Source organism: Plectropomus leopardus, chromosome 15 (assembly GCF_026936395.1).
Source record: "Plectropomus leopardus strain MGB_pleo_1.0 chromosome 15, ASM2693639v1, whole genome shotgun sequence".
Lineage (NCBI taxonomy): Eukaryota > Metazoa > Chordata > Actinopteri > Perciformes > Serranidae > Plectropomus > Plectropomus leopardus.
This window is the reverse complement of record NC_142190.1, coordinates 6,605,456-6,628,642: the sequence shown is the minus strand read 5'-3', so window position 1 is coordinate 6,628,642 and position 23,187 is coordinate 6,605,456. Positions and strand designations below refer to the sequence as shown.

At 38.1% G+C, this 23,187-nt stretch overlaps 1 protein-coding gene across 4 annotated transcripts in view; it reads left to right on the top strand.

Moving 5' to 3' along the window:
• Positions 1-23,187, top strand: part of LOC121952899 (vacuole membrane protein 1-like) — a 101,149-nt gene that overhangs the window by 74,648 nt on the left and 3,314 nt on the right. For all 4 annotated transcript variants that reach the window (XM_088088219.1, XM_042499769.2, XM_042499770.2 and 1 more), the window contains one exon: positions 22,940-23,042. In XM_088088219.1, coding sequence (XP_087944345.1) covers positions 22,940-23,042 — 103 coding nt within the window. The remainder of the gene's footprint in view (positions 1-22,939; positions 23,043-23,187) is intronic.

Below are 23,187 nucleotides of genomic sequence, written 5' to 3'. Positions count from 1 at the left end.
AGTATTCATTTTTCAACTGTTTTTCTAATTACTGTCTGTTTGGGACAAAATAAATGTGTGTAAGTCATGATGTATTACCTCTTCATGTGTATTGTGGAAACAGATTCTTATATCTCTGGCAGATGAGTTTCACCCTTGTTTTCCTGCCGTGCAAAGCATTTAAGTTTAAATCTCTAACCTTCTGTCAGCAGCAGTAGGATAATGGTAAAGATAATTTTGCTTTGAACTGCCACAAAGTCACAATAAAACCCTCCACGGATGCCTTTTGGGCTGATAACAAGAGCTGATAACCAGGTCGGATGGAGCTGCGTGTCTGATCAGACTTGTTGGGTTTCTTGTGTCCTGTGACTAATGTACAGATGTCTCCTCTTCAAGGCCGGCCGTTTGTGTACAGTCATTGTTTAAGGCAGGAGAAAAAATTCTGCAAACTCACATTAAGAAAGGCTTTGATCAAGATCTGAGGCAGTTTTATGTCAAGAGGTTTCATGCTGTTATTTAATCAGTGTTCATTTTGCAGTTTTTTGCTTCTAGTCATAAAAAACAGGTTTCCCATCTTTTCTGACAAGTCATGAGTTTGTAGATTTTATAAAAATAAAAATACATTTTTTTAAAATGTATTTTTTTCTATCTTTACAACAAAACTTTACACTGTATCCTCCAGATTTGTCAATTTATATTCCCACCAGGAAATTGCAGGCATTTTTTCATGTCAAAGGAATTCCCCCTGCAGTGATGAATTGTGGCTGAACTGCCATTTTTTTGTTGTTTTTTGAAAATTTTGTAATTTATCCTGTTATTAGGCATATTGTTATATTTAAGTGCAGGACTGCTTTAGTGACAGGCTGTCTGTGAGGCTTCGTTACAGTCTGAGAGTCAGAGCCCTCGGTCCTCCACACCTTCAATCTCTTGTCCAAATATGGTCACCTCTGGCTCCACAAAAGTAACATGGCGACAGCCAAAATATCCAGGCTTCAAAACGGCGTTCCACAAACCAATAGGTGACGTAACAGTAGTTATGTTTATTGTTTATAAAGTCTATGGTTAATTCGTGGCATTCACATTAAAAAAAAAAAAAAAGATTTGCAAATAGTGGTTGTGGTAGTTGCTTGCATCGCCTGTGGTTAGTGGCAACAGTGCGGTATTTCAATACTGTGGTTGTTGTGTCAGCTTGATGTTTTGGCCTAAAATGCCTGATTTCAAGGCAGCTTTTCTAAAATATATATATATATATATATATATATGATGCATGTTGTGTTTTTACAATGAAATTGCAGGAGCAAGTGAAAAATTGCAAAAAAAAAGTTGCTTTTTATATACAGATCCAGATGCAAAAGCTCTGTCGATGTTATTTCCCTGGTCTGTTGTCAAAGTGTTTGAGCTATTTGCCATGTGTGTTTTGTAGTAGTAAATGGGGGTTGACAGATTATCAGACGGCAGATTATCTGGGCCATTATTTGGCATTTTGGTATTGGCGATTTGTTTCCATGATTGCCAGTGAACTTGAATAAGTTGCAAGTGCAAAGGAAGGGAGCTATTTTTATTTATTCATTTTTTATTTAAATTTTCACTTGACTTGATAAAAAAAAATTGCTGGGAAATGTGATGTTGAAAGTCTCAGTTTTGATTAAACATTGCTAAAGGCATTTAAACAAAGTTTTCTTTTGGAGTTCATTATAATTCAAAGTCTAAATATTGACACAAAGATTTTCATTTTTATTGTAAATGCATATTGTTTCCAAATATCAGTTATCCCCTATTAGTAAAGTGTTTTTCAGTCAATGACTTTAGTTTGTCTTCCATGACGAGATGGCATGCAGTGTATAACAGTTAATCCCCGCTTTTGTCAGGGGAATTCCTTACATGGTCTTGAGCAGTAATTCTTGTTGGGAAATGTGAGATTGTGTTGAAGATTGAAGTTTGTGTTGCATGTCTGCATCTTCACAAATGATGAAAAAGCAGGTGTGTTTGTACTGATTGGTAAAACCCTCAAGAAACGTTGATGATTGGTCTAATTTGTAAAGGATTTGCAGTGATTGGACACAGTTCATTTCACAGGCACTGGATGAATTTGCATCAGTTTTTGTCCTGCAGGGCCTGATTATTTGTAACTCCATGAACCTCTCACTTAACACCATGATAACAGTCATGACACTGTCCTGTCTTATCCCACAACATGCTCATTTTCTACTCTTGAATTCCCCTGAATTTAATGTGCCAGTGACGTCAATAAGCCTAGAAGGAGTTCACAGAACGAACAAGCCCCTGCTGCTGTGCTCCATATAACTTCAGGGCAACACATTCATCTTTTCCTGTGCCCAATCCTCCCTGTCCTCCTTTCTCTTATCTCAGCTGGGGCTTCGTCAGCCAGCGAGGTGGTGATATACAGCAGGAAAGAAAGCACAAAATCACTCATTGCATGCAGTAATGGAACATCGAGCTCTCATATGTTTGACATGCTGTCCAGGTCTCCAGTTTGCTCATTTGATCTGCTGTGAGTTGCTTTGTTTAGGCTGAATTACTACCTCTGATTCATTCTGCTTTTTCTACAGCCATATGTGATGATGATATGTGGACAGGAAAATAGGTCTTCTCTAATTATGAGAACAGCTGTAGAGATGAGACTGGTGATTCACAGTCTGCAGGAGTCCAGTGTGTTTACACCTTGTCAGCGGTGACTGGTGGGACTGGGTTTAGTTTCTGTAGAGGTCTGGGAGAGGACAAAGTGCATGGTTGTGTTTGTGAGAATGTAGAATAGAGAGAAAGTGAGAAAACACATCAGACACCATTACAGTTTCATCTTATAGCACCAGTCTAGCTCTTTTACATTGGTTACACTGGTATGCCTTATTAGTTCATTACCCTTTGAAACTGGAGCAAATTGGCTTGAATTCTTTAAAAAGACAGGAAGAAGGCAATGAGCTACTTAGCAGGAAATGACCCCAAAATTAGCCAAAACAAGTAAAAAGTACAAGAAGTATACCTAAAAATGTGCATAAAATACAATAAAAATAACAGAATATAAAAGAAAAAAGTAATAACAAAAAGAAACAAAATAAAGAAATTACCTGGGAAAATGTGCTTAAAAATCCAAATAATTATGCAAAACATTTTTAAATATACAATTAAGATAATTGTAAATATAGTTGTTGGACATTTTTCCCTAGCTTTTTTTAAGCTTCTTTGCCAAGTTGCTCATTGCCTTTTTCCTGCGTTTTCAAAAGAAAGGCATCTAAACGCAGCAAGAAAAGTGACGTCGATCCAGGTTTTAAAAGGATTAAGTGCACCCAAACATTTTCAGTGCTCTCTTGCCGCAATAAAACATTTTCAAAATAAACCTTTTTTGTCAGTTCCCAAACACAATGGTAATTTCTTAACTAGGGTTGTAATGGTCCACAGGAGTCATGGTTCATTTAACAACTGGGTTTAGGAGTCACAGTTTCAGAGATAGTATAAAAGTGCCAAAGACAGTTGCATTCTTCCTCCTGGGGAATCAGAGCATTTTACCCACTGGCAACTTTGATTGATAATTTTATTATAAAATATTTTTTTATTATTGTTGACATTCCTGTTCTAGAGGCTGCTTGACCGCAGCAAGTATAAGTTTGGCTCTTGTTTTTTTTTACTCATCCCAGTGATCTTCACATCTGGATGATGCTGTCAAATTTGCATTAGCATGCTGCAAATATTTCCACTTACATATACTTTCCCTACAACGCTCGTCTTCTAAGCAACTCTTGTGGTCACTTTAGTGTGACTGACTCACACACACATGAACAGCTTCTCATGTTGGAAAAACAACTCAACAACTTGGAAAATATTTTACAACACAAGTTGCTGACTTTGCGGACAAAAGTCAATGTCAATGGTAATAAACTTTTTTATTAATTCATATATGGACACAGCTATTAACCTCTTGTTTAAACACTCTTTGCATTAAAATTCTTCTTTAACCCATCTTTAATGTATCTTCCATGTTGTTCCCATTTTACGACCTCAAAGCACATGAGCACAACAAATTTGGACTTCCCAACTCGGAAATTGCGACCAACATCACATGAACGTAGCATAAAACCCAGCAGTCGACACTGCAAGGAAGACACAAAAGGCCGAGAGGACCGGCTATGAGGTTGTTCCTGTAAATGTTCTCCTCCTAGGTTTTACCCCCAGGTTCCTGCAATGAAAACACACCTAATATCAGGTGAGCCAGTGCGACCAAAGAAAATGTTTCGTCACACTTGACAGATTTTTGGTGGCACTGTGGGGCCCTGCTGTAGCATCTTATCTTCTGGCTTTGCACTTAAAATGACTGCTCTCAATAATCCATCACCTCAACTGAGTGAGCCACTCTCTGTGTCTTGTATTGAGCTTGACAAATCCTTCAGACTCATGTGTCAAGGGAGGCCTATCACTGTCGGGCTCTCAGGGAGAAAGCCATTGAGATGCAGAGAGGAAGAGTTGAGACCTGAAAAGGTTATCCAGTAGAAACCGGTGCACGTCTCCATGAGAATGCACCCATTTCCATGCAAGTCCATCTCTGAGGCGGGAGTCCATTACCAGCACAATGGGCCTGCAGATGGCTGTTCCTGGCCACACAAGGCTGCTGGCATTAGAGGATCACAGCAGGCAGCCCTGCTCAGAGGGAGGCCAGGGGAGAGTCACAGGTCAGGGCAGGGCAGCCGGGGGTTGTATGAGCCACTCACTGGATCATACTGGAACTTCCCAGATCAGATCTTATAGCTTATTCTTGGCTAGAAAGCTACTGAGAAAATAAAAAACAGTGTGTATACATTAATAATGCTGGGTCAGGATTTAGGAGGGTCACCTGTGGAGACCCCCACTGATCAATGATTGGCCCAAAACTGCTCATATTTCACATAAACAATATTTGCAGTTTTACCAGTTTGTTGAAATTTGAACTTTTGTATGTTAATAAAAAGGGAGTGGGATATTCTCATAATTTGGTTTGATGTCAGCAAACTGGCTCTCAGTATCAAAATACTGAATTCATTTTTTTTTTTGAAATCTAAAAACAAAATTATGGGGATATTAAATTGAACATCTATTGTGTTAAAATTGAAAGAGTTTTTGAGACAAAGTTTTTAGGGGTTGTGATTGATCAGAAATTAAATCTGTAAATGACACCTTGACTATATTTAAGGAAAAAATGTCAGACAGTGACAGTCCTGTATAAATCTATATATATTAAATGATATATTAAACTCTCTGTATATAATTTATTGCTCACATATACGTCCTTATATGTAATTGTGGGGGTCAACCTTTTAAACAGCGACAAATTCAGTAATCTTACTTCAAAAACGACCCATATGTATGATTAATTAGGCTGGTTACTATGATCACGCTAATGAACTGTTTTCAAATCCAAAACCATTAAATCTAATCATTCATATGACAAAAATAATGTTCAGGGCAAGAACAAAGTCACTCCCAGACTGTGTACAAAGATTTTTTTTGCACAGGAGAGCAAATGTGATTTGATAGGTTTTTGTAATTTTTCTCTACAAAAAGCTAAAAAAAAAAGATTAAAAGGAGATGTGTTTCTATTGTACTGGTTAAAATGTGGAACAATGCCCATATAAGTTTAAACGTGTGTAACTCATTTTTGGTTTTCAAAATAAGGGTTTGCAACATTAAGGGTTACACGTCTGTATGATTTTTTTTTTATTCTTGAAAGCATCGTGGTAACTGATAAGAATTCAGGCATATTTTAGCTTTTGCTTCTGCCTGAGCCTTTTCAGTCACTACTTCATACATAGACTGTAGATTTCGTTTATTCACTTTGTATTGTTTGTACTTACTTTAATATGTCTGACGACTGAATACAAACACTGAACTGTTAGACCAGTCATTATATCATAATGAAGGCAAAAATACGCTGCAGTTGTTTTAGCTTTCATTAACTTGGTACTCTAATACCCTATTTCCACCAAAATAGCCACATGCATGCAGGTTTTTAAATACGGGAAAACTTGGTAAAAATTGGCGATAGACTCCTTTCCCATTGTCAGTAGACCAGGGCTGTGTTTACAGCTCTGCAGCAGATGAGTGTGCCTCTCTGTATTGTTGTTGTAGTTGTTTTATCTGGTGTGTCACATTTGTCATCACCTGAAGTTTTGAATCTATCCTTTTATAAAATCAGTTTTTCCTTTCATGTTCCTGTTCTTAACTAGTTCGGAGGTCACCACACATTATTCTGAATTTTAACTATCAGCTCAAACAATGTTGTTTCTTTGGAGAAGTGAAATTGCTGAGAACCATGCAAACTATTCTGGGTTTTCACAGTAGTGCAGTTATTGTGTGAATGTTAAAGTACTGAAGTTAGTGGAGAAAAGTCTGTTATACTTGTTTCCACTAAATTTTACTCATATTATACACATCCCCCATGCTCATATAGAAACTAGGTTTGTGTGGTTTCATACTGAATGTCGGGTTGTCTCAGTTGGAGGTTATTGCTGCTGTGAGAGTTGAAAGTCACTAAGCAAGGAGGGATTTTTTTGAGTCCCCTGTTTCACCACAAAAGTCTGTGTAAAGCTAAATGTACCAATTTGAGGCACGGAATTGTATTAATCCGTAAATACTTGTTGGGTAATATGCAGGACAAATTCAGGGCCTTAGAAAAGTCTTTTGCCTCGATCAGAGAAAGCAGCTTACTACGTCTCTTTCTGTTAAAAATTGTCAGAAGGTGAAGTCAGAATCACCTGTCCTTAGGTTAACCACTATTTTACTGTGAAATAAAACTCACAGATCTGTACCTTAAACCCTGTAGTACCCATTTAAAACCTTGGCTTTATTGGCTTGATTATTTTCAAAAACGTGAAAAGGGCAGTGAGTAATTTAGAAAGCAATGACCCAGAAATTAGCAAGAAATTAGTAAACTAGATGTATCACCACACGATTGTATACATCTGTGCATCAGTTAAGTTGCACTCACTGTTTACATCTATGCCTGTGAAAACAATGACGCTTCACAAACATCTTCCTCCCGGCAGCACAAAACATCTATATAATCCGCACAGTTTCGAAGTGGGCACCCAAGGTTCTTGAGTTATGGCCTAAAACGTGTTTTATGAGGTCACCGTGACCTTGACCTTTGACCGTCAACCACCAGATTCCAATCAGTTCATTCTTGAGTCCAAGTGGAAGTTTGTGCCTAATTTGAGGAGAGTCCCTCAAAGCCATCTTTAGATATTGTGTTCACAAAAATGAGACAGATGCAAGGTCACAGTGACCTTCACCTTCGAACACCAAGTTCCAATCAGCTTATCAGTGAGTCCAAGTAAATATTTGTGTCCAATTTGAACAAATTCCTTAAACGTGTTCTTGGGATATGGCTTTCACAAGAATGAGATGAATACAAGTCACCATGACCTTGACCTTTGACCACCAAAATCTAATTAGTTCATCCTGGATTCCACTCCAACATTTGTGCCAAATTAGAGGTATTCTCTTAAGGTATTCTTGAGATATTGCTTTCTCAGGAATAAGACATATTAGGTCAGAGTAACCTTGATCTTTGACCTATGACCACCAAAATCTAACCAGCTAATGTTTCAAAATTGAACAAATTTCCATGAGGTGTTCTTGAGATATCGCTTTCATAAGCATGGGTTGGCCAGACGGATGTAGAGATGGACAACCAAAAACATAATGCCTCCACCCTTGGCTATCGCAGGCATGAAGGCATAAAAAGTATAGAACTATTACTTAAAAATTAGGGAGGGAAAATGCAAACAAACAAAAAAATAGAAAGTAAAATAAAATGAAAATAAAATTTAAAAAAACTACAAAAAAACTGACCTGATAATACATACTGCTTGGTGGAAATGCAGCTTTGGAGAGAGTATCTTTTCACTTTAAGTGTGTATTTCCATCCAAAAGTTTGTTTTAAAATTGTATTTGAAACTGGTGTTTAATTAAATTTAAATTTAACTTGTTTATACCCGTAGAGAACCTGTGCATGTGGTAGTGTACTACACCTTTGCAGACTGAAGTTATCTATTTTTAGAACAGTGGTAAAGTGTGTAGGCATTTCTTTAACCATTTACACCCCTGGTCACATCACTGATTCTATAAATAGCCGTCTTTGAGCCATTATGACCACAGTCTTCCCGTTAACCAAATACGCCAAAAGGGAGTATTTTCGATCCTGTTAGTCACCGGGTGCTCCGGTCACCTGAGAAGCACCCTGACAAAGATGGCATTGATCAGTCCTTCCGTGGTCTGCCCTTCTCTCCTCAAACACAGTCAGACACCTCACTCAAGATGACGGGATCGGAGGTGAACAAGGCAAGACGGTATGAGTGAGGGATGGTGCGGCAGGTTGCGGCCGACTTTCTCTTTATACAGCGTCGTTAAGTTTAATGCGAGGCCCGGCGGGGCATCTCTTTACTTAAATTCTGATTACCTTGGCCCACGAGCGCTGACAGAAATACAGAGGCAGTAATAGTCAGAGAGACGTTTGAGTCAGAGCCAAAAGGTCTTACCACGGCCATTTAGAATAATATTCAGTCGCTCAAGAAGACTTATTGTTCGGATCGTGTTCTGTAGGATTATTCTGCAGTTAATGGCACAATGAGGGACTCAGAGGGGGTTCACAAAGATCTGAATGTAATTGTAGCTTTGATGAGTAAGTGTGTATGAGACAAAGACACAAAGAGAGGGAGAGGTCAGATGTGTGTTCCAGGTCTGGTGTCATATTATGTGCCTCCCGGGCACAGTGTGTGTCCCAGGACTTAACTTATCTCTGATTCATTTGTTTTGGTCCCAGTCTCGCACTCTGCTCCGCGCTACACATCAGATCATTCCTACATGGGCTCCGGCCAAGATGATGAAATTACTAATGTATTTATTCACCAGGATGGCAACTGGCATGTGTGTTGTTTTAGGAAACAGTCCGCCATTGATTCATTTTTAGAGCAGCTCATTTATCAGGGGAACAACGCCTGACCTTGAGCTCTTAATCAGCATCGTCCACTGAAGTGTATTGTTTAGTGAATCCCATGAACGTTGTAATGTGCGCTGTATTTTCACCAGTTGTCATGAGTCTGTGTTTCTGTCTGTGTTGTGTGAGAGGAGTCATCCCAGACAGGACCTGACTCAGAGGCCAGACAGGCAGCTGCGACGGGACCCCGCTCCCTCCCCGCTCTGCCTCCACCACACCTCAGTCAAAACAGACATGTTGTCACCACAGAAATACAGTGGATAGAAAGGACATTGAACCGTTGGCCATGGGCATTTGGCCAGTACAAGCAGGGTTTGTACAAGGTGTATTTGAATATAATTGAAAGGAGAACAGAATAAAAACAAATTTATGAATTACACAGAGTAGCCCAGGGCTGATGTTTTTCTGTAGGCCAACCCAGAAGGTAAGTACTGGAATACCTTAAAAGTCAAACATTTTTTAAACTTCATCCTGGAAGAAGCACTTTAACATACTTGAGCGGAGAACAGAATAAAAAGAAACAATTCATGAATTATATAGAGTGCCCCAGGGATCTTGTTTTCTGTAGGTAAACATGGAAGCTAACTTCAGCCTGGTTTGTCAACAAGAATATATGCTTACAAGTTATGTTCAGCCAGATAATTTTCACAAATGAACATCATTTTTATGATTTCCAAAGCCTAAATGCAGTCACTAGAAGTAAAAAGCTATTGCTAGGCTAAAACGAAAAACAATACGGTTGCGTCGCCACCGCTGCGAGGATTTAAAGCCATGTTCTGGATGGTTCAGCATGATGATGTTTTGTAGTCTTATTTAGCCACGTGTTAGCAACCGTCTTTTTAAGACACATAAAAGCTTCAAAGTTTGTGAGTGGGGTTTTTACTAACGTATTTTATGTCGCAGCACAAAATGTAAAAGTGTCTTAAGCTTGTGTTAACCACAGACTTAATTTAAAGCTTATAACCAAAAACCCATAAAAAAAAAAAACAAAACATTGGCTTTGAGACGAGGGAACCGGAGGTGCTGAAATGCCAAGTCATTTCAGGGTTTTAGGACTCATTACTGGGGTACTCTGTAAAATAAAAGTTTTAAACTAGGAAGCAAAGAACGCCCATGGTTGCAATTATTTGCTAATGTCGTTTTAGTGCCAAGTGGTTGGTAATCACCAGTAGATAGTCGGTGCCAGGATGTTACGTTCATTAATAATAAGATTAATTCAATTTTCTTGCAACTAATGGTTGTAAAGAAAACAATTCCACCCTTGAAAATAAAACTGAGTGCTCGAAAAAGTCCTTGAATTTCACTGGCTCCTGTTTGTACAAGCTGTAAAGTATTTTGCCTTTTGGCCATTCCTGTTTTCTTTATGAAACAGCAAAATACTGCCGTTCACCAATCCAAGTTTTTTCTCTTTCACCGAATTAAGTGCGTTCACATGAAATCAGGCAGACGACAAACCAGATATTATGTTAGTGGACAAGAGCAGGAGAGTAAAATTAGGTGAGGCAGGCAGAAAATACTATAAATAATGGTAACAGTAACTGCAAAAAACAGGTAAATTACAGTTACGTTTAAGTAATGATTGCAATGTTTCCCACAGAAGGACAGTGATGGGTTTAACCTAACCGTGTGCTTTTGTAAACCTAGAAACTAAGTTGTTTTTTAAAATTATATTGCAAGTTTATTTTTAAATGTAAGTAAGTATTCAACAAGTATATAAGTATTAGTAGTAACAAGTATTCAGTTCCTTAACTTAAGTAATATTACTTATGTCACACTCAGTACTCCGTTTGGAAAAGTAAAAGTCTTGCATTGAAAATGTTACTCAAGTAAAAGTGAAAAAGTATAATCAGGAACATGTACTGAAAGTACTAAGAGTAAAAGTACCCAATGCAGAAAAAAAATCAAAATAATCTTCAAAAAAATTAGAAAAAGATTTTGAGGTTTTTTAAAATAGTTGTCATTAAATTTTCTGTGAATCGGCTTATTGCTTAATAGTCATATTCTAGCAGCAGGTCTTGTACAAACTGTTGGGTAGTTTCATGTATAACAAAACATATTGTATAAACTCTTCATATTTTTTCTGCCAAAATCTGAATTATAATGTAACTAGTAACTAAAGCTGTCAGATAAATGTAGTGAAGTGAAAGTACAATAATTCCCTTTAAAATGGAGAGGAGTGAAAGTTTAAAGTGATGTGAAAAGAAAATACTTTCGTAAGTACCTAAAATTTGTATTTAAGTACAGTACTTGCGTAAATGTACCTAGTTACATTGCACCACTGCATGTAACGAACAGAAACTGTACCTTTTCTTCGAGAATGAGAGTTTATTTTGAAAACATACAATGCACAACAAGCGTAAATTGAAATGCTGTCCCTTGGCTTCTAAAACTGATGCCGGAGGGGTGCCCTAGCAAGTCATATATTGATGCGTAGGGCCATTGACCAAGCATCAGTAATTGACGAGTTGCAAATGAGAAGCTGTTGGTTACAACAAAAAATAACTCTGACCGTCGTACTATTATGATTCGAATGTACATTCTCCTCTCATTCTATTTCTGTGGTTGTTCTCCTTCAGCCCGAGTCACAACACCGACAAGCTTTTGGGAAAAGGAGAGATATTGAGGAGAGTTGTTTTGGATAATTCTTCCCGTAATTATGCTCAATATTGTCCAGTTGATCATCCGTGTTAGGCCTCAGCCTGAAAACCAGGGCGACCATAAATCTTAATTATGAGGAGGTTGTGTTTTATTTGTTTTATCCCAGACACATAAATCATGTGCTTATTATTTTATTTCGTCAAACTTCAAAGATTCACCACTGCGAACACAATTTATTACATTTACTAAATCTGAGGAACAGACCGCTTTGGGATCCTAAATCACATTCACACAATGTAACAGTTTTATTGGGAAATAATGGAGTATTTTGCTTTTTGCTCGCCTTTTTTCGTCATACCAGCACGTTAAGACATACTGTAGCATACTGTCTGACAAACAGGCATCAGAAACTGTCACTTGTCTTAACCGCAACCTCTGCAGCATATACACTGAAATGCAAGGCTTTACTGTATATAGAAATCATAACAAAGTAAATCATGTAGCTATATAATCACTTTTGGCAATTTGACCCTTTTTTTGCTTTTGTTATGTATTTAAAAAACTGATTTAGCTCACCTTGCTGGCTGTCTTTATGTTGATCTCCTTGTTGTTTTGTAAAGCAGTCGTTTATAGAGCAGCCATACAACGGAAGATATACAGCACGTTGTGGTTTTCGACAGGTAGGAAGTAACCTATGTGGTTGTCTGAGCAGCGCATCACGATATATATGAACCACCAGACTGCATAGACTCCCACAGTGTACTGTATGCTGAAAAAGTCCCTCATAGACTCTCACTTTGCTAACCTGCTGTGTTGGATTAGCGACATAATTGTTGCAGTCGAGCTTGAAACATTCTCATGTTCTCATTTATTCAAGTGCTGTTAATTTCCCGCCCTGTGACCTTGTTTATTTAGTGTTTTTCTGTCTTTCACATTTATTTAAGGTGTTGTAATGTAATCATTTAACCCATCTTTTTGATATTGCTGCAATGTTTCCCTATTTAGGACCAATAAAGCGTAAATTTAAAATGCATTAGGTGTGGTTATCGTCAGGTGTTCATTTAAAAGGAGGGCAATGTTTGCATACAGACCAATATTTCACTGTTATTTGGAATATGAAAATATTCTGCATATTCAGTTTAAATATTTCAATTTAGGCCTTTTTCTGAATTAAGCATTTTTTTGATAAAGACGTGTGAAATATGCAGATATTGTTAGGTTTTAGAGAGCACTTTTTGGACATGTGTACAGCACATTCTGAATATGAATCTTTTTTTTTAATTAATTTATTTATTTGTACCATTAAAAACGGGTACAAAAGAAGGTGCCTGAGAGATTAGAAACCCAAACAGGCTTACAGGAAAACCTGACCGAAGGGAATATAATAAATTACAATACTCTGATATAAGCATTAAACAACGGGGTCAGCAATAAATGATAAAAAGATTCAAACAAATTATGAGCGTGAATTCCGCTACAGAAACAACAGGTTTTTGGATATGCACAAATATGTAAACGCCAACCTTTTCAAGAAGGTGGTTAAAGGAAGAATCGAAGGATGGCAGCGTTAGACAGTTGAACAAGTCACAGGTGGACTTATTTTGAGCTGGGGTTTTTTAATACGCTGCTAAAAAGTAGGAGGATGGGTCATTTGGGTATAGCTCCGTCATTGTTTAGAGTACTTTATGACTTTAGTTTTAAATAAATTAAAAATCAATAATACCACTGTGTTGTATCAACCCAAACCGTGAATTTTGTGAACCGTTACACCCCTGATGTATTGTGATTTTACCATGATGTCTTTTAACTAGGGCTGTCAGGGTTAATGCATTAATCATGATGTGTTTAAGGTCCGTACACAGCGTGTTTTGGGGGGGTTTTTGTTTTTGTGTGTCATGCCCACTTTATGCTAGTCCAGTGCATAAAAAACATGTTATGTATAGAACTTAACCCTTAAAAACCAGGGCAAGTTGACTTTATTTCTTGAAACAGATCATGGGAAGAAGGCAATGAGCTACTTAAAAAGAAATGACTCAAAATTTAACAATAAATTTGTGAAAAGTACAAGAGAATTACCAGAAAATTAACAAAATAAACCCCAAAACAAACAAACAAAAAATAATGCAACAAAACAACCTGAAAAATAATAATAACTCTGTAAAATTATTTTAAATAAATAATTTTATAGTAAGATGTATAGATTTTCTGGACATTTTTTTCCTCAGCTGAGCTGAATACTTTTCTAAATCTACAAATTTCTTGCAATATGCAGGACAATTGCTCAGTTCAGAGTTCAACTTGTGAAAGGTGTCTAAATGCAGCACAACAAAACTGTTGTCAGTCCAGATTTCAGATGGTTAAATGTGCTGCAGTCAACTTGTTATTGCTGACAGCCCTAAAAATATCATAATTGTCAACATGCAATTAAAAAAAATTGATTAAGTGTGATTAACCTCTGAAATTCAGTGATTAGTTGCAATTTAAAAAGCTGTTGTTTGCCAGCCCTAATTTTAGCAAACTGGTGAAGCCTGAAGCAATTTTTTGTGGACATAAAGATTTTTACTATAGGATCCTATAAAGTGACCATTCACAGTAAAGATGAAGTCACTGGAGAAACCAGCGATGCCCTGCACCTCTTCTTCTTCTTCTGTTCTTCCATCTCCTCCTCTGTTTCCATCCTGCCTGTCTCTGCCGCTCTATGACTTGTCTGGATGTGTCTCCATTCTCATCTGACTCATTGAACAACCCTCTTGCACCGTTGATAGGGTCCAAGCCTGGTTAGACAGTGACCCAGCACACACCTCCACACCCAGAAACCAGAGTGTGGGCACCTGAACCCGGGGGGTCGCAGGGCAGCGGGGTTGGAGGGCTGTTTTATGTGGCTGTCTGGGAAGTGAGAGGAATAATAGACTGCTATAATTGTTGCCCCCTGATTTCCTGGCAGCACTGCGGCCGGGCACCCAAGAGGATAGCATGTGTCCGAGCTTTGTGTGTGTGTGTGTGTGTGTGTGTGTGTGTGTGTGTGTGTGTGTGTGTGTGTGTGTGTGTGTGTGTGTGTGTGTGTGTGTGTGTGTGTGTGTGTGTGTGTGTGTGTGTGTGTGTGTGCTGGCTGACACAGATGGCTGTGTGGAGCAGGGATGTGATAAACACGCCGGGCAGGGGGATCTCCGTTCAGGAGTGGGCTCCATGCTTTAGTGGTGAAGTCATTGGGAAAAAGCCCGGTTGAAATGGAGGAGGAACACACACACACACACACACACACACACACACACACACACACACACACACACACACACACAGAGATATTACCTTACAGCATTTGCACGTGAATCTAGATTTTCCTCTCCAAAACACTCCTCCTCCTCCTCTTAACTCCATAATTTAATTATTCCAACAATTGATAAAAATTGGAGCGGTAGTTATTTATGAAGCTGATAAAAAGTGTTTTGCACAGACATAGTGTGGAGGTCAGTACCTCAGGTCAGAGCGCTGCCTAACCACGGTGTGCGTGTGTGTCTTGCGGCGTCTGTGCTGTTATGTTAGGTGTGAACTGTGGCCCTGTGGAGCATTGGGTAACACTCGCGATTGCCTAAGCCAGTTGTTGTGATGATGTCGTAACCAGTTGGACCTGGCCGGGGTTTGGCTGTCATGTGAGCCCTTGTTCTCTATCATCCCCAGCTTGGGACGTCAGGGCACGTGTGTGTGTGTTTGTGCACTGTTTGTGATTTCATGAGCATAAAGAATTTTGAGTTTTATGAGTGCCGTCGAAGGTGGCAGCCTTCAGAAGGGGCAGACAGGTCAAAGGTCTCCTCTGACTCACGGCCTGTGGAATTTGGTTTAAACAGAGCGATCACAGGACGCCTAAACACGCTCCACGCTCTGTGAACGGCAGCAGGAAATGATAGTTCATTAAAAAATGAGAGGCTGACATGGCACTCACAGATTAACCCTTTTACAGCAACAATCAGGCTGCAGGAAGTTGAGTTGCGGGGTTTCCCCTCAGTGTCTCTGTGTTTTGTGCAAGCTTCTCTCCCCCCTTATTTCCTTCTTGATTATTGATCAACTTAACCTCTTCATTTTGGGGCCTGGTGTCTGACTTGTTAATTAGTAAAGGATACATGACTTTTTTGTACTGAAATAGCTTTAGAACAAAAAAAAAACACTTTCCACCCCTCATGAGACCAAATGTGCAGCTTCTGGTGCCTACATGTCATTTTTAAAGTCACAAATTCTGAGCAAACGTTGCAGCTTTGTACCTCAGGCTGCAACTAATGTTTGGTTACTTTGTTGCTTATTTTTTTCAGTTAATTGAGTGGTTGTTTGGTCTATAAAATGTCAGAAAATAGTGAAACAATTTGATGCTGTTTCCCAGTAATTTGTTTTAAACACAGCCCAAAAGATAATCCATTTGCTGTCATAAAGGAGCAAAGAAAACCAAAAATATTCATGTTTTAGAAGATGAGTGAAAAACCTTTTGACTTTTACTTTATTTAAGAAACACTTAAAGAATTAGTTTATTTAATAGTTGACAACTAATTGATTGCAGCTCTACTTTACACCTTGCAGGCCAGCAACACATGCAAATGCTGTATTTTTCTTTGTTAGAAAAAATAGACAAGAGAAGGTGACTGTTGTTGAGAGTTTTGTCAGCTGTATGAGTGTGTGTTTTCTTTTGTGCAGTTCACAGGGAATATATGTTTCATGTATTTTTCACATGATGAGCTATTTGTGTCATCATCAATAACCTTTAAATAGCTCAAATTATTTTGGTTTTATTCTTAAAATTATTTAATTTTTCATAGATAGTTTGAATATCTACACTTTATAGTGTGTGTGTGTGTGTGTGTGTGTGTGTGTGTGTGTGTGTGGTTCTCCTCACAAACCCAGTATCTGCTCATATAATTAAATTAGGGCATCTTTTGTTTGACGCATTAATCTAAAACTTTGATTGCAGTCTCCACCAAATTGTCAAACACTGTGTCTTGCTCATGTGTTTACATTGCACAGACGCGCTGTGTGTGTGACCGCACTGAGAATTATTTGGGGCGAAAAAATGGAAAAAGTGATCGGTCATATGGGATTGCAGGACGGTGGTGCTTCTGTGGTTTCTCCTGTATCTCTGAGTGAGAGCTGCTCAAAAATATTGATCAAACTGTGTTTGGTCATTTTGAATTTAGTTTTGGATTAAGTGGTATTCCCCTAAAGCATTTTTCATTTGCATTTTCTGTATACTGTGATGGCACAAGCTTTAATTAAAAAAAGCATGTTACAGAAAGTGTGTATGGAACAGAAATGTCCATTTTCAGACTGTTTTTTGTTTTATTTGAGCTCATCATATATCCAAACAGATGCAAATAGATTTTATAGCTGTATTGTATGCAAAAAATGCCTCTTCCTCTTCTCTTAAACCTTATTTATTGATTTCTTTAAATAACTTTTTGGGGAGGACACGTCCACCTCTATATTTCAAACATGCCCCCCCCCCCCACCTCACCCTCCCCTCTTTTATTTTCACAAAGTTAAAGACATTTACAACATAAATTGATGCAGAAAAGGCACAAATTGGTGCATTACAGGGCGATGGTGATTCTGTAGTTTCTTCTGTATCTCTGAATGTGAGCTGTTATCAAACTGTTTTGGGTCACTGTGGTATTCCCCAAAAACCCAGTCATGTTACATACTTCAATAGCACAGGCTTGAAGAAAAAAGGGAGTGTAATAGAAATTGTGTATGGATCTGAAATATCAATTTCCTGGGGTTTTTTTTCGGTTTAACTGAACTCGTCATCAGTCGTATCAAACATTTTAAACATGTTTATTTTGCATCTTAGCTTGTGTTTACTCATAGGTGTAGATTTCGGGGGATACAGGGGGCACGTCCTCAGTATTTAGAACATGTGCATTTGTCCCTCCTCAGTAAAATCATGAAAGTAACAGAAGACTTTTGACAAAATTGAAAAAGATTTATAGCATGAATTGTTGCAGAAAAGGCACACATTGGTGCATAAGAATTCACCAGAATGCAGGATGGTGGTGGTTCTGTGGTTTCGTCTGTATCTCCTGAGTGAGAGCTATAGTAAAATTACTGATAAAACTGTGTTTGGTCACTCTATTTATACTTAGATGAAGTGGTATTCCCCTAAAGCATTTTTCACACTGTAATGGCACAGACTTGAACAAAAGAAGTGTGTAACAGAAAGTGTGTATGGACCAGAAATGTCATTTTTCTGACTGTTTTCTTTTTTTAAAATCATATATCCAAAGTGATGCAAACAGTGTGGTACCTACATTAGCAAAGAAAAACAAAAAAACCCCTCCTTTTCACACACATCACATACTTTACAGTTGTGTTAAATAGTTTACTAACTTCTTTAAACAACTTTGTGACAACTTTCTGTATACACATAGGTGTGGATATCAGGAGGGACATGAGGGATATGTGCTTTTGTCCCCCACAATAAAAGCATGAAAGTTGAACTTTAATATTTGACAAGATTAATGACATTTACGCCATATATTAATGAAGAAAATGCACAAATTGGTGCATAAAATTCACCAGAATGCAGGACAGTAGTGATTGCTGTGGTTTTCCTTGTATCTCAGAGTGAGGGCTGTTGAAAAGCATCGATCAAACTGTGATTGGTCACTTTGAATATAAACTTAGAGGAGTGGTATTCCCCTAAAGCATTTTTCATTTGCATAGATTGTATGCTGTACTGGTACAGGCTTGAACAAAAAAAGTGTGTGTGGATAGAAAATGTCAATTTTCTGTCTCTTTTCTGTTTTTTTTATTTTTTATTTTTTAACTCATCTTATACCCAAAGGAATACTAGCAGTTTTATACCCGTATTAGCAAAAAACTTCACACACATCACGTATAGTCATGTTAAAGATTTTATTCATTTCTTCAAATATCTTGGTTACAACTTTGCATATTTGCTTCAATATACATTTTTTTTGTCAAATTAAAGACATTTACACCATAAATTGATGCAGAAAAGGCGCAAACTGGTCTAGGATGTTGGTTGTTCTGTGGTTCCTCCTGTATCTCTGAGTGAGAGCTGTTCAAAAATATCAAACTGTTTGCTCACTTTGAATTTATTCGTGGATGAAATGGTATTCCCTCAAAGCACAGCATACTGTAATGGCACAGGCTTATGAAAATGTGTGTATGGATGAGAAATGTCAATTTTCTGACTGTTTTCAGTTTGTTTTTGTTTTTTGTATTTAACTCATCGTATATCAAAAGAGATACAAACAAACTCAGCAGAAAACTCCTCTTCACACTCATCACATACAGGACACTCAGTCATGTTTAACATTTTATTCATTTCTTTAAATACCTTTGTTACAGCTTTGCATTTTGCATCTGTATAGGTGTAATTTCAGCACAAAGGCACAAATTGGTGCACAGATTGACCAGAATGTAGGATGGTGGTAGTTCTGTGGTTTCTCCTGTATCTCTGAGTGAGAGCTGTTCAAAATTATTCATCAAACTGTGTTTGGTCACTTTGTGGTATTCCCCCAAAACACATACTGCATACTGTAATGGCACAGGCTTAATGTGTATGGAGGATACATTTAAATTTTCCGTCTGTTTTTGCTTTAATTTGAGCTCATTGTATATCCAAAGCATCGCACACCTCACAACATTTTAAACATGTTCTTTAAAGAAAAAGAAAAAAACCTTTGTTACAACTTTGCATTTAGCTTCTGTATACACATAGGTGTAGATTTTGAAAGCAGGGGACATGTCCTCGTCAATATTTAAAGCATGTGCATTTGTCCCCCCCAATAAAAACGTAAAAATAGAAGAGGACTTTTCATTTGACAAAATTAAAGACATTTACAACATGAATTGATGCAGAGAAGGCACGATATGTACGTGAAATGTCAATTTTCTGACTTTTTCTGTTTTCTTTTGAGCTCATCATTAATCCAGAGCATCACACACAACACATTCAGCACAGCAAGTCATGTCTGATATTTTAAACACATTCATTTTTATAAGTACTTTTGTTAAAACTTTGCATTTTAGCTTCTGTATATACATAGGTGTAGATTTCGTGGAGGATGCAAGGGACACATCACCCGGAAAATACACTTATGTGTAAAAGCATGAAAGTAGCAGAGGACTTTAATTTTGGCAAAATTTAAAACATTAACACCATGGATTTAATGCAGAAAAGGCAAAAATTGTGTGCATAAAAAGTCACCAGAATGCAGGAAATTAAGTGTTTGCTATTTGAATTTTTCTGGCAAAGGACGCACAAACCACCCGTTTCATGTGTCTTGTGTCGACATATTGCAACTGATAAATTCATAAATGTCCCTTTTGCATCTAATATGACAAATAACCTTTGACATTTTTCAAAATAACTTCATTTACTGATTCATTCTGTGACTAGACTAGACACTTGAGCTACGATAATTTGCTTTTTAATATCAAGTCATACCTGTCACCTTTTTTATGTTGATTTAAAAATGTATGCCCAAATACATTTCTTACGTTTCAGAACATGTACAGGTTTATAAAACACACCTACAGTGTTGATAATCAGCCACAGATATTTACTGGGAGTCATTTTTTGAGAGTGAAGCTTCTGCTTTTTGACACAACTTCTGGAAGCAATTCAATCAACTGGAGAGCAACTGTTATAAAGTTTGATAGCATCCACACATGCAGCTTTTATGGTTGTTTCAAACTAAGTCTTTTCATTACTTTTAGAATTATCCTTTTTTTTACTAGCCCATATTTTTCAGTTTAAAGAAAGAAAGGGAGAGGAGTCGTATTTTACAGATCTGGTCAGAACATTTTTTTAATACTTGGCAATAAGTCAGTTTTGTCCATCTGTATTTTTGGATACCAAGATGCAAAAAGGAGGATTATCATACATAATACATAATAAAATTGCTTATATGTATTAATATACAGCATGTTTAAATCTAAAGTCAGATTCTCTGCTTGCTGCCTTATTAAATAAATGTAAATGTAAATATGAACTTAATTTTAGTCACATTTATGTCACAGTTGTTTCAGCTGATTAAAAAAGTCTTGCAGGACTTATTCTGCATTTTATACATTTAAAAACAGAATTATTAGCCTAACATGCTCTTCTGCAGGACTTCTTTTATACTTTTTGCAACTTACGCTCACCATAAATTCAGACATGATCTTCTTTTTGCTAGAAATGACTCTTTATAGTTAAAACAAAATGGTGGAGCTTCTAGAGTGGTAAGATCAGGCTTTGTGCCTTTTTTAAAAAGAGTTTTGTTGATTTCCCTGATTTTGGAGGCCAAACTGTTTTAAAGCCTCACCTAGAAAAAAAAAGACAAGTAGGGAGTTTTCTGTTAGTCTCACTTAAAGCAGAGGATTTTAACAAACCAGTTGTTAATGTTTGTTCAGTAGCTGCTGAGTAAATAGCTCTGGCTTATTGAAATTACATCTTATGGTTGTTGTAAAATTCAGCTTCCAGTTTTCTCCCTCGATTTGACTCAACTCAGAAAGAGCTGAGAAAAAACAAAATTACAAATCTTTAACTTGACATTAAAATCAACTTTTACAACAGTTACAGTACAACATAAAGCTATTTTTACATATATTTGACACATGCACAAATTACAGGAATTTCCTAAGTATTTTAGAAACTTCTTTCAGGTACTCACGTATGATATGAACACACCTACAGCAGAAATTCTTAAATCCAATTTAGCATGTATTCCCAAAAAAAGCACAGTTGTTTAATGAAAGGACCAAGAGACGGTGCTGACTGTGAGGCATTAAAAACGTGTTTTAGACTGCTAGCTTTGAGCTTCTTTGTTGGTGGATTTGCCCAGGCTCATGACTCAGTCTTGCTCATCGTGTAGGAGATGATTCGCCCGCCATTTCTGAAAACCTCTCACTCTTTGTCCTCGCCTGTTTGCTTTTATCTGCTGAACTTGTGTTTTTCCGCTTAAAGTTTTCTCATTTTTTCATCCACGTTATAGATACATCATTATATTGTGTATTTATATTTTTATTAGTTTGTTTCTGCGTGTGGAGAGGAATTTTGTGAAGTGGGGGATGGGAATAGGAGAGGCTTTGTTTCCCTCCAAAAAAAAAAAAAAACAACTCGATTTTTGATGCCATTGTGTAATTTAAAGCCATCTGTTCGACTTCCTGTCTGCTTTGCCCATTCATATGTATCCATTACCTGGTGTGAAGTTAATCATTACTAAAAGGTGTCCTTGTTATAAACTTCTTTTTTTTTTTTTTTGCACCATAACATGATAGCGGAGGGACGGAAATGACTTGCCTCCCTCGGAGAAAGTTATCAGCTATAAACTCAACCGTATGTGACACCCACGCAAACCTGGCTCAAAAAGATCTTTGATGTGTGTTTGATGATGCCTCCTCGAGTGGAGCATGAGGAGTGTTTTTGAAACAATAGCTCAGCGGATGTAATTGACTGTGCATAAGCCACAAAAGAGAATAAGTGAAGGTCTTTAGTATGTATTTGTTTAGTGATTAATCACTAACTCCAGCATAGGGATGGGCCACTGATTCGCTATTCTAGGGCATTCTCTGCAGTCTCTCGCGTCTTTTTTTTTTCTTTTCGAGGCGAGAGGAGGAGGGGAGGTGGGGGGGTTCGGTAGTATGCTTGTAGTTGGTGGCTAAATCTTGTAAAGGGTTTCCTAATATGGGCCGTCTTACAGGAGCGCCCTCCCTCTGTGGGCCATCCCCCCCAGATCTCAGCCAGTGATGACACAGCTCGGGTACGACTCACTTCCTCATTAATTGGCTGAAACCAGTTCTTACAGGAACCGCCTGTGATAAATGTGAGAGTTCTGAGAAGTCATTCATTTCTCCTCGCTGCAGCGGCAGAGGAGGCACTGCAGGAGAGTTGAACGGGTTCACCGATGTGTGTGTGTGAGAGAGCGAGGGGCGCCGAGTATGTGTGTGTAAGAGAGGAGAGGAGAGCAGAGCGGGAGAATGTGACTACTGCTGCTGCTGCTGCTGCCGTATGAGGATCAGCCAACTTCATTTTATTTTTATTTTTTTTAACAGCAGCACTGTTTTCTGTTGCTGTTGTACCGTCTGTACTTTTTTTTTTTTTTTTTTTTTTTGTGTGTGTGTTTATGTGTTGGGATTATTTTGTCTTTTTTTCTTTCTCTCTTCTCGGAGGGAGGAAACAGGGGAGACCGACACTGTACAGGACATAGGACAGCATGCCTCCCTTTGTTGCTGCCCTTGGGCTGGTGAGTAACAATGATGTGACGTGATTTGTGCCCCTCCCCCCCCCCCCCCCCCCCTTCCCCCTCCTCCCCTCCATACCTCCCTCCCTCCTCTCTTTCTCCTCTTCCTTCCCTCCCTCTTTCCCTCCTTTTCCCCCTCTCTCAGATCTGTTCCACTGCTGGGTGCGGCACTGCAGAAGCCCTTCAGGGAGTACTTGGAGGCCCAGAAGGCCAAGCTGCACCATCACGCCGGAGAGGGGATCCCGACTGTAAGTACAGGGGGCCTCACAGCCTCTATTCATTCACGTGTGCGCGCCAAGAAAAGAATGCAGCCCCCTTACTTTTGCCTCTTTCACTCCTTCTCCCCTCCACTTTTTGTCTCTTTATCCTTCCTGTATATCCTATTTTCCCTCA